This window comes from Bubalus kerabau, chromosome 5 (genome assembly GCF_029407905.1).
Source record: "Bubalus kerabau isolate K-KA32 ecotype Philippines breed swamp buffalo chromosome 5, PCC_UOA_SB_1v2, whole genome shotgun sequence".
NCBI classification, from domain to species: domain Eukaryota; kingdom Metazoa; phylum Chordata; class Mammalia; order Artiodactyla; family Bovidae; genus Bubalus; species Bubalus kerabau.
This window is the reverse complement of record NC_073628.1, coordinates 91,702,817-91,715,334: the sequence shown is the minus strand read 5'-3', so window position 1 is coordinate 91,715,334 and position 12,518 is coordinate 91,702,817. Positions and strand designations below refer to the sequence as shown.

Sequence of the window (12,518 nt, the reverse complement as noted above, 5' to 3'; positions counted from 1 at the left end):
GCGTTTACTCTTAGCCAATAGAGACGAAGGGGCGGGCCACTGGCGGCCCGGCTGGAGTCCGGCAGTAGGCGGGGCTTTGTTGCCGGAGTAACCCGGCATTGGTGTTGGTTCCTTCCTGTTGAAAAGATACCTGTTTCCTTGTGCTAAGATCCTGAGGCTATGGTGAGTGCTAGGCGAGGCCAGAAGAAAGGCTCCGGGGTCAGGTATACGTCGCGTCCCAAGTCCTGGGGCGTCTGGGCCCTGAAAGGAGTTCGCGTCCCTTCTCTCATTACCGCGTTTTCTTTTTCTCCCTTTCCAGGCGCCGTCCCTGCAGTTTTCTTGTTTTTCCTGTTTTTTTTTGTAGCACCATGAACCCCACTTTTGTACTGCTAAGCCTTGAGAGTAATGTGACAGAAAGTTTAGGGGTAAGACACTGAGTCTAACAGTTTGAGGTGAGACACTGTTTCTAACAGACGTGTAAAATGTTTTTATTTTTAATCATTTTTTTCCTCCAAGCTCTCAGCTTCACCTTAACGCGCTTCATTTAACACTATGTTGTGATGTGTATGTTACTTTCTCATTGGCGTGTGTGTGTGTGTGTGTGTCTGTACGCGCTCAGTCGTGTCTGACTCTTCAGTGACCTCAAGGACTGTAGCCTGCCAGGCTCCTCTGTCCATGGGATTTCCCTGGAATGTCCCAGGCAAGAATACTGGGTTGCTATTTCCTTTTCTAGGGGATCTTCCCCACCCAGGGATCGAATCCATGTCTCTCGAGTCTCCTGCATTGGCAGGCAGGTTCTTCTAACAGTAGCGCAACCTGGGAAGCCCTACTTTCTCATTACTGATCTGAATATCCTTATATTCTAAAGTCTTTGCTTTCTTGAATGGTCAACCACTGTCGCATACCCTGTCTAAGGGCCATTTAGTAATAACTGTATTTTGCATTAGTTCTCTTCTAGCCAGTTGATTACCTTCTAGTTCTGTGCTTTTTAACAAGAATGCCCCTCAAGATCACTTGGAGATCATTTATAGAAAATTCACTTGCTAGAGCTTCATCCCTAGAAATTCTGAATAAATAGGAATAGGGCTCCATATTTGAATTTTTAAAAGCCTATAGATGATTTTAATTCAGTCACACGTTTGAAAATACCAGGGTTCTAGTGTATTCACTTAATCGCTAAATATTTTAAACATTTACAAATAAGGAACTGGAGGATAGAAGGAAATCCGTTGTCAGATGAATTTAGTTATGAACTTAACATCAGAGACTCTCCCACTACCCCTTCTTTCTCCACTACTACTCAGCAACCCATTTTATTACCCCAGTCTGTCTCTGCCCCCTCCTTCCAATCCCTTTCCAAACCTTCACTTTTAAAAACTCTGTCCCCTTTCCCTCCATTGCAACCAGATGACAGAGTCTAACGGTCAATTTCTTTAACCCCAAGTCTCCAACCTATATATTGATATTTCTTTTTACCCATCATTGAGTCTTTTGTTTCTAGTTTATAGAAACAGGTGTTGAAGGATAATGCTTTCATTTTTGCTCTAAATCTTATTCCCTCCCACTCCTTACAGGACTTTTTGCTTCGGGTTATCATTCTCCTTTCCTGTACTTTCAGCCTCTTCCTCTCCATTTCCTTCTCCTCAGTGTCTGAGTCATACATCTCAAGAAAATGAAATAAAACAAAAGCCCATTTCCCATCTTGTGTTTATCTATTCTCCCCACCTATCAGTGAGCTGCTGGAAAGCATAGTGCTTCCTTTTTTAGCAGATTCTGCTTGTTCACTTGCATCCTCAAAACTCGGTTGTCTGAATTCCTCTCTAACAGCTTCGTGAAGTTATTCAGTCACTAAGTCATGTCTGACTCTGCAACCCCATGGACTGCAGCACGCCAGGCTTCCTTGTCCTTCAGTGTCTCCCTCAGTTTACTCAAACTTATGCTTATTGAGTCAGTGATGCCATCCGACCATCTCATCCTCTGTCAACCACTTCTGCTGCCCTTAATCTTTCCCAGCATGAGGGTCTTTTCCAGTGAGTTGGCTCTTTGCATCAAGTGGCCAAAGTATTGGAGCTTCAGCTAAGCATCAGTCCTTCCAATGAATATTCAGAACTGATTTCCTTTAGGATTGATTGGTCTGATCTCCTTGCAGTCCAAGGGATTCTCATGAGTCTTCTCCAGCACCACAGTTCAAAAGCATCAATTCTTCGACATTCAGCCTTCTTTATGGTTCAACTCTCACATTTATACATGACTACTGGAAAAACTATGGCTTTGACAATATGAACCTTTGTTAGCAAAATGATGCCTCTGCTTCTTAATGTGTTGTTTAGGTTTGTTATAGCTTTTCTTAAAAGGAGCAAGCATGTTTTAATTCTGTGGCTGTCGTCCCCTCTGTAGTGATTTTGGAGCCCAAGAAAATAAAATCTGCCACTTTTTCCATTTTTTCCCCGTCTATTTGCCATGAAGTGATGGGACTGGATGCCACAAGCTTAGTTTTTGAATGTTGAATTTTACACCAATTTTTTCACTCTCCTCTTTCACCTTCATCAGGAGGCTCTTTAGTTCCTCTTTGCTTTCTGCCACTAGGGTGGTATCATCTGCATATCTGAGCTTGTTGATATCATGAAGTTGTTCTTGCTTAAATTTTGAATGGCCTTTTAAGTGCTAAATCCACTTATTTCTCCTCAAAATTTATTTTATTTAGCTTTTCTGTGACAGCTGAAGTATGTGCTCAAACACTCAGTTGTGTCCAGCTCTTTGTGACCCCGTGGGCTCAGTAGCCCACCAGACTACTCTGTCCATGGGATTTCCCAGGCAAGAATACTGGAGTGGGTTGCCATTTCCTTTTCCAGGGAATATTCCTGACCCAGGAATTGAACCCACGTCTCCTGAATGCAGTTGAATTCTTTATCATTGAGCCACCAGGGAAGCCTGTACAGTATCATAAGGAGATGAAAAGTGACATTTGCAAAGTACTGTTTTTTGGTGCCTGCCATTAAGATTTTCCAACAACCCTAAGAGCAGTGAACTCCTCCCTGCACTCTCTGTGCTGGCTGGAGGTGTGTGTGGTGGCTGTTTCAGATTGGGTGGTCAGTGAAGGCTCCTCTGAGGAAGTGACTTTTGTCTTGAAGTCTGAATATTAAGGTGCAGTGATCTGAGGGAAGATTCTAGACTGTACCAACAACAAGATCAAAAGAGCTTTGAGCTCTGACCTTAAGGTTTAATGTGAACAAAGAATAGAAATTAGATTGTGAAGCGGTGTTGGCGGAGTACGGTAGAGAATAGCATGAGATTCCAGTAGAGAGGTAGGCAAAGGGTAAACCACAAGAACGAGTTTTAGCAGTGTTTTGCAAACCAGAGTTGTAACCCATTATTGGGTCATGAAATTAATTCGTGGTGTGTAGCCAACATTAAAAAAGAAGACACCTGAAGTAGACTTTAAGTGTATTTATTGCATGTAAGGGTCGCTTTCATAAACCTTTTTAAAAAATTCTATGCATGTTGTGTGTACTGGATTATGATGTAGAATATATTTCTTACTGTACATCATGATCCACAAAGTTCAAGATATAATATACTTTGAGCAATACACACTGTAAATGCAAGATAGTTGAAATCTCAAGGGATGCAGATTTTTCCTTCCTCCTTTGAACTAGTGACAATCTTATTGTGTGGCAGGAAAAACTCTGAATTTAGTGAAAGCGTAAAATTGACTAAAGTAGAAGTTTCAAGTTTCTGCATCCAAATCTCTCTCTTACGTCAGTTGCTATCAATCCTTTATGAGAAAGAGTAGGCCTTTAGAAAAAGAAACAGATGTCCTTTCTCTGTTCAGTCTGGCCACAGGCATCTGTGACTCTATCAAAGCTGATGGTCGCTATAAGCAGCTGAAGATGGAGCTTGTTTCCTGGTGTGGCTTCCTGGTCATTGCAGTTAAATTATCTGCATCTGGTTTGTTACTGTTGTAGCTTCTAGTAACAGAACTGGGTTCAGGTTTCAGATTTTAGAGCCACTTTTATCTCATGAAGCAGATATAGGCAACTGTAGTTAAGGTTGTCTCCCATACATGCTGTTTAAGATAAGATAAAGAATATAGTAGAGTCATCAATTTATTTACTTTTTTGTATACAGAGAAGGCAATGGCACCCCACTCCAGTACTTTTGCCTAGAAAATCCCATGGACGGAGGAGCCTGGTAGGCTGCAGTCCATGGGGTCTCTAGAGTCCAACATGACTGAGCGACTTCACTTTCACTTTTCACTTTCATACATTGGAGAAGGAAACGGCAACCCACTCCAGTGTTCTTGCCTGGAGAATCCCAGGGACCGGGGAGCCTGGTGGGCTTCCGTCTATGGGGTCGCACAGAGTCGGACACGACTGAAGCGACTTAGCAGCAGCAGCAGCATACAGAGAATACTGTACTGTACTGTAAGTCACTTCAGTCGTGTCCGACTCTGTGCGACCCCATAGACGGCAGCCCACCAGGCTCCCCCGTCCTTGGGATTCTCCAGGCAAGAACACTGGAGTGGGTTGCCGTTTCCTTCTCCAATGCATGAAAGTGAAAAGTGAAAGTGAAGTCGCTCAGTCGCGTCTGACTCTTAGCGACCCCATGGACTGCAGCCTACCAGGCTCCTCCGTCCATGGGATTTTCCAGGCAACAGTACTGGAGTGGGGTGCCATTGCCTTCTCCGGATACAGAAAATAGAGAAGATAATTCCAAATAGTACCCATTTGTACTCTATAAGCAGTGTGCCATGGGCTTCCATGGTGGCTCAGATGGTAAAGAATCTGCATGCAATGCAGCAGACCCAGGTTTGATCTCTGAGTTGGGAAGATCCCCTGGAGAAAGGAATAGCTAGCCACTCCAGTATTCTTGCCTGGAGAATATCATGGACAGAGGAGCCTGGAGGGCTACAGTCCATGGGGTTGCAAAAGAGTCAGGCATAACTGAGCAACTAACACACACACAGCAGTGTGCCAGTGTGTCTGTTTCTCTTAACCTCTAACTTGATACAGTACAAAGGCATGCTTTGTGGTGTTACTGTTCAATTTTGTGGATATTTAAAATTTTTCCTTTTATATATTAAATTGCATCTTCCTCAATTACTGTTAGAGATTCATTTTCCTAAGGAAATAGTAAAAGGTCAGGGTAAAGGGAGGGGATGGGAGATGGCAGGTATAGTTCTTGAAGCCAGTTTCATAGCTCTTATGTACTTTTGGGGCTTCCCTGGTGGCTCAGTGGTAAAGAATCCCCCTGCAGTGCAGAAGACATGGAGACAGGAGTTCCATCCCTGGGTCAGGAAGATCCCCTGGAGTAGGAAATGGCAACACATTCCAGCATTCTTGCCTGGGAAATCCCATGGACAGAGGGGCCTGGTGGGTTACAGTCCACGTGGTTGCAAAAGAGTCAGACACAACTTTGGAACTAAACAACAACAAACTTTTGGGAAAGAGACAGCTAAGCATGAATGATATGTATTTAGCAAATATTAGATCTTGAGATCCATACATTTCTAACTTAAATGGATTAGCTGGGAACAGTTACTTTTATTACTGGTAGTCTTGAAATTTTACTATGCAGTGATTTGATTGTGAAACTATATGTAGGAGGCCTTTTCAGGTCTAATCTTTTTCTTGCGACTGCTGCTGCTGCTGCTGCTGCTAAGTCGCTTCAGTTGTGTCTGACTCTGTGCGACCCCACGGACGGCAGCCCACCAGGCTCCCCCGTCCCTGAGATTCTCCAGGCAAGAACACTGGGAGTGGGTTGCCATTTCCTTCTCTGGTTTCTTGCTACAGAGGCTCAGAAATAGGGCTTTGGAAAAATGGGAAATCCCTCCATCTAGTGGCAAGTATGGGTCTATCATTTTTAGTAAACCATCTTGCTCTTTAAGTAGTTTCTTTAGTGTTACTGCGTGTACCCAAATCTCTGAAAGGTGAATATTTGTACATCTTAGATATTTGAATATTTTTCATAATTAAATAATTAAAAATTTAATCTCCAAAGGGAGAATGGATCCTATAGTAACATGCTCAATTTTCCTCAGTACATGCTTGAGAGGCCACTTCAGTTGTGTCCGATTCTTTGCGATGCTATAGACCATAGCCCGCCAGGGCTATGGGATTCTTCAGGCAAGAGTACTGGAGTGGGTTGCCATTGCCTTCTCCAGGGGATTTTCCCAACTCAGAAACTGAACCGGGGTATCACGTCTCCTGCACTGGGAGATGGGCTCCTTTACCACTAGTGTCACCTGGGAAGCCCTCTTTTTCTCAGAATTTCCTTTTAAAGTCTAGTACCACTCCAGTGTTCTTGCCTGGAGAATCCCAGGGACAGAGGAGCCTGGTGGGCTGCCGTCTATGGGGTCACACAGAGTCGGACACGACTGCAGTGACTTAGCAGCAGCAGCAATGACCTTGAGAATTGATCTTGTCTTTCGCTATACACATAGCTCAGGCATGCATCATCAAAACATTTTTAGAACCAAAATTGAAATACTAAGTAGTTATATAGAAGTGGAACAGAGCCTCTTGAACTCAGCCTTCTGCCCTACTGTTGGGTTCCTGCTCCCTGCTGTAAATGTGAGATACAAAGATGAATTAGACCAGATCTCTCTCTTAAGGAGCTCACTGTCTTGGAGGAAGAAGGAAGGCAGGGAAGAGAGAAACATGATATATGGTAACATTGTAATATTAAGAAGAATTCAATTTTCTCATTTGTAATATGAACATGATAATAATACTAGCTCCCTCATAGGGATACTGTTATGATTAAAAGAGATAAAGTGCTTAGCTTAATGCTGTATCCATTGTAAGCTTCCAATACATGTTAGTTGTTTTTATTACTTTTGTTATTGACAGGTGTTGAGATAGAGACCTACTGAGCTTAGGAAGAGAGGAGAGACCAATCAGTATGTAGGAGTGTCAATTAGAAACAAGATTATTTACCTTTACATCTCATGGGAGAAGCTTTCCTCGTCTACCCGACCTAGAGGAGCACCTCCAGTTACTCTGGTTCCCCTCCTCTTCTTCACCTTTTTTCACCTTGGTGGTTTAGTCACTAAGTCATGTCTGAATCTTGTGATCCCATGGACTATAGACTGTCAGGCTCTTCTGTCCATGGGATTTCCCGAGCAAGAATACTGGAGTGGGTTGCCATTTCCTTCTCTATGGGCTCTTCCTGATCAAAGGATTGAACCTGGGTCTCCTGCATTGCAGGTCGATTCTTTATCTGCTCCTGATAAAGCATTGCACAGCTGCAATTTTAATAATGATAGTGCCTGATGTTTATATAATGTTTTCCATTGTTTAAGGCATTTAAAAGTCTAAACTAATTCAGTGTCCTTTAGAAATAGAAATTGTGTGTGAGGAGGAAGATCAAAATCTGTAGAGAGCAGAGAAGTACAGACATTCAAAGAAGAAGAATAATGCTCTGCAAAGATAGTAGAAAAGAAGAAAAGTTAACTTTCCACTGAATTTCCCTTCGAGTCCCTTTGGTAGATTGAAGGCAAAAGGAGAAAGAGACAGCAGAGGATGAGATGGTTAGATAGTATCACCGACTCAATGGACATGGATTTGAACAAACTCAAAACAGTGAAGTGAAAGTCACCAAGTCATGTTAGACTCTTTGCGAACCCATGGAATTCTTCAGGCCAGAATACTGGAGCGGATAGCTGTTCTCTTCTCCAGGGGATCTTCCCAATCCAGGGATCGAACCCAGGTCTCCCACACTGCAGGCAGATTCTTTATCAGCTGAGCCATAAGGTAGGCTGTCTTATTCTAAGAGAGAACTCTAGATTCATTAACTCATTCAACAATGACTTTTAAGTTCCTTTTATTTGCCAGATAGTGTTCTAGGCACCCTGGATGTAGCAATGTCTGGCAAAGTCGTGCCCTCATAGAGCTAAAATTTGGGGATGGGGAGTCACACAATTTAAAAAAAAAAACATGTAATGTTAATTATTGATAAGTGCTCTGAAAAATTAGATTATGGGAAAAGGAGTGGAGAAAGTAGTATTCTTTCTACTGGTATTTAGTGGGTGGTCAGGGAAGCTTATCTCGCTTGCTAACATTTGAGCAGAGAGCTGAATGCAGTGATGCTTAGAGAACCCTGGTAATCCTAGCAGTGGAGCAGAAGAGACAGAGGGAATACCAAGGGTAAAGATTCTGAGGTGGGAGCCTGCAAGGATGAGCAAGAAGGCCAGTAAGATTGGAGCAGAGATGGCGAAGGAGGAAAGAGCAGAAATGTTGAGAGGTAGCCTGAGGCCAGATCATATAAGCTCTATGTGGTATGAAATCATAAACCCTTAGAGCTGAAAGAGACTTTTGTTTCTGAAACTGAGGTTGAGGCCTTTTGGTGGATTGTGAACTCTAAACTGAATAGTGATTCGCTTTTACAAAAGTGTGACATATCAGTACATTGCACATTCTGAGGATAAGAATTGTTTGATAGAACTTTTCTTCAGTTGTGTGTGTGTGTGTGTGTGTGTGTGTGTATGTATTGGTTTTGGTGGAAATTATAGTCATTATTGTAAGTTTTGGTGAAAACAAAGTAAAATGCTTGTGAACCACTGATCTAGTCTTACATCCAAATTTTGTAGATGGGGAACTTCAAGTTAGGAAGTACTCAGAGGTGCACATGATTTCTTGCTCAGCAAGCTCTTGCTGCCACACTGTGCTCCTGTCTAGATGTTGTATGCACGTCCGGATGTAGATGTGACTGACTCCATGCTGCTTTAGTTCTAATTTCTGTTTTTTTAAATATTTATTTATTTTTCTCTACTCGGGGTCTTCATGGCTGCTTTCTCTAGGTGCAGCACGTGGGGATTACTCACTAGTTGTGGGGCACAACCTTTTCACTTGGTGGCCTCACTTGTGGAGCACAGGCTCTAGGCTTGGAGGCTCAGTAGTTGTGGTGCGTGGGCTTAGTTACCCTCAGGGCCTGTGAATCTTTCCAGACCAAGGATTGAACCCATGTCCCCTGCGTTGGCAGGCAGATTCTTAACACTGGACCACCAAGAAAGTCCTCTAATGTATTAAATAAGGGAAGGAATTACAAGCTTTATTTAGTTAATACCATATCAGTAAGTATTAGGATAGCAACTCCAGTTCTGTTTTATGATCCTTTTTTACACTGTTTGACTTATATCCCTTTGCATTCTTCATTTTCCTAAATATCCTTTTTATTTCCCTAGGAAAAAAAGCTATCCAAAGTGAAGAGATAGAGAGGGAGAGAAAGAAATCCAGGACCCAGAGAGAGGGAGAGGGACAGGCATCTACAATCCAGGAGAGAAAAGAGAGAAATCTCCAAGGCCATGAGAGAGAGAGAGAGAGAGAGAAGTAGCCACATCTCTGACTTGCCTGCTCTTCCTGCCGTTTCCATGGTCCCCATTGCTCCTTCCTGAAGGCCTGGTCTGCTGGGAAGACAGTGCTGGTGGAGAAGGGGCTCCGTCCACTTTCAAAGACATGTTTTGGGAATTTACCTCTGTAATCTGCCTTCTGGCTCTCAGAGGATCAGTAATGTGCTGAGGAGAGTGAGGTCCTGGAGAGCAAGATTTATTTACTATGCTCCTTGACATTCCTAGGCCTGGTCCATGAAGGTCCTCAGTAATGCTGTGCTTGAAAGACCTTCCTAATGAATACACTGATCTGTCATGAGACTGTTCCTATCTGTTACAACTAAATTGTCACTTCTACAAACAATAAATCTGTAATATGAAAGGGAAGGAGGATTAGGCTCAAAAGAGACTTAATTTTGGAGAACTGCAAAGGTAGATTAATAAAGTTTGATGATATTAATCCAAAGGTTTAAAAAAAAATTCTTTTACAAACACATATACACACACATACCAGATTAATCCCTTCCTTTTTTTCATGTCATGAGAAAGATGTTCTTGAAATTGTTTAACAGGATTTAAAATAATTATTGTTTTGAATTGTTTAAAACCCCGTATGTCACATAATGGGATTTTAAACAATTCCAAACAATAATTTTTAAAATTCCCTGGAACAGGAAATGGCAACCCACTTCAGTATTCTTGCCTGGGAAATTCCATGGACAGAAAAGCCTGGCAGGCTACAATCCATGGGATTTCAAAGAGTCAGATATGACTGAACACACGTGAATGTAATGTATTAGATGTTAGAAGGTAAATGAAGAGAATTCAGTGGATGTTTTTCTTCTTTCATAAGAGTTGTTGTTTGAACATGATCATTTCTTCAGTGACTAAAAAAAATATGCTTTAAATCTACTTGGGACTAGTTGGGGAAAGTATCAAAAAAGAGCTCAGATTAGGTCCTTTTATGGAAGGAATTAGAAATGAAATTGTTGACCTGGCATGTATTGTCTTTTCATTAAAATATTTCTTAAAGCCCTGATGACTGAAAACTAAGTTAACTTATTAACTTATAAATCAGAATGGGAAACCTTTTCTTAGTAACTAGTATCAATCATTTATTTTAGGCCTACTATAAATTAAGTTCTTTTCACGGAGGGAAACAGTCTCAGTGTTAAAAGACACCCATGGTTATACTGCTGTTGAGTGGCTGGGCCCTGATTTGAACCTGTTTAGCCTGGAAACCTGAACTCTTTTTGGTCTGCTGCAACTGGGGTCACGGTGTTTAAATTTTTTAGGAATAAATTTCTTCCTCTTTTTTTTCATAACTATAGATTGAAGTGAAGACTCTTCCTTTTTGAAAACTCAATTTCTAGAGCATGTGCATGATACAAATTTTCTTCAAAAAGTCATAATTCATATTTTGATAGTTATGGCCTCTGCAAAATGACCATGATTTAATATAGAATTACAGGGCTCTGACTGAGGGGGGTTTGTCAAATGGCTGTGTGGTCTGGATATGTTGAAATCCACATTGAACATTAGGTGGCGCTCCTTCATCACTGGATACATTTTTTGGGGGAAATGATAGTTTTATGGATATTATTAGTTGCTCATTAATTTTAATTTTATTGATATGGTATACGAATACCATTCATCTGGAAAGAACACAGTATCATGGATTATTTCTCATGAAGACACACACTTTTCCTTTTCATAAATTAGGAAACTGAAACCTAGATGATGAAAAGAAGGGCTTTCTTGGGGATTAAAATAGAAAGTGGCTTCTTTGAAGAATCTGTTACTCCACCAAAATATCCTTTGTCTTGTTTAAAAGAAGCCCCAAACAGTAAACTACTAAATTTAAATTAAAATAATGCAGCAGTCACGTGAAATAATGTAGGCAAAAACTTTTCCAAACAGTAGGGAGGATTATCCTAATATGTATCTCTTCAGATAGACTCTCTGATGATCAGTACGTCTAACACTTGCTGATAGAGTCAAAACTTTTGCCACTTTTATAGGAGTACATTTTTGCTTAATAGCCCTTTGAATCTGCATCACTTGAACGTGCATGTAGTATTTTCTCCAATGATTGCTACTCCGAAATACTCAGACTCATTCCTTTCCACATGAGGATAAAGCTAACAGAATCAGTAGCCAACTGTAGTTAATGCTCAATAGTAATAATTACGATGTTTGCAAAGCTACATGTATGTTTAGCATCTATAGCATTCGGTATTTGAAACAGGAAACATGGAACCAATTTGGTTTGTGAAGAGCAACACTTCTCTGTCTCTGTAGCCAGGGCCATTGCAGTCTTCTGTGCATGGTGCACTCTACAACTATGAGTGAATTGCAGATACGTTTATTTTTCTAATAGATGAGAGAAAATGTTCCAAGGAAAGCACAACTTTTTCTGATTTGTGTAAAAGCACCAGGTCTGCTAAGGAACAGGCTTGGCATTCAGTGCCATTGGCATTTTCCCTAGAGGAGAAAAGAGTAGAAGATAGAAGAGGGAGCACAGGAGAGAGAAGGTGATATAAAAATAACATTCTAGGATGTGTCTAAATTGCTCAAAGGGTCACAGTGGTTTTAGGGCCTCCACAATAGTAGCAGGATGCCCTCCTACCTTATCTGCCCCTCTCCCACCACCTTCAGGTCATACTGACTTTTCTACCCCATGAATTCACTAAGCCTCATCTTTCCATTGAGGCTTTATACTTTTTGTCTTTCTGGAATGTTTCTCCCCCAGACTTCTGCATGAATGGGTTACTTCTTATCCTGGTTTTACTTCAAATGACATCTCATAGAGGGCTTTGCTTTATATTCTAGTTGAAGATTCCTTAGTGCTGTGTCTCGAATCATTAACACATTTCCTTATGCATTGTCTTGTCTTTATAACACTTACTGTTGCAGGAACCACGCCATTTTAAAAACATGCTACAAGGAGAGACAGAAAGTTGGTGAGCAAGCTCCATGTCAGCAGGTCCTTGTCAGTTTTGAATATCCCTATTGTCTGTCGCAGTGCCTGGCAAAGAGAAGAAACTGAATATTTGTTGAATGAATGGAGGAATAAATAAATTCAGCTTTTCAGGCGTGAATAATTTTTATTTGATAATGGCCAGTGGATAAGTTCTGTTTTTTAAATTTGTTCTTTCAATGAATATTTAATAACACCTATTATATGCCATGCATATACTTAGTCCCTTGG

At 41.3% G+C, this 12,518-nt stretch overlaps 1 protein-coding gene across 4 annotated transcripts in view; it reads left to right on the top strand.

The window, feature by feature from the left end:
* Positions 1-15: 15 nt before the first annotated feature.
* The window catches only part of NME7 (NME/NM23 family member 7), a 252,245-nt gene continuing 239,742 nt past the window's right edge, over positions 16-12,518 (top strand). The window contains exons 1-2 of one of the 4 annotated variants that reach the window (XM_055582183.1): positions 159-203; positions 299-404. In XM_055582183.1, coding sequence (XP_055438158.1) covers positions 160-203; positions 299-404 — 150 coding nt within the window. In that variant the 5' untranslated portion in view covers position 159. The other 3 variants (XM_055582184.1, XM_055582186.1, XM_055582185.1) reach the window with 3 other exon arrangements.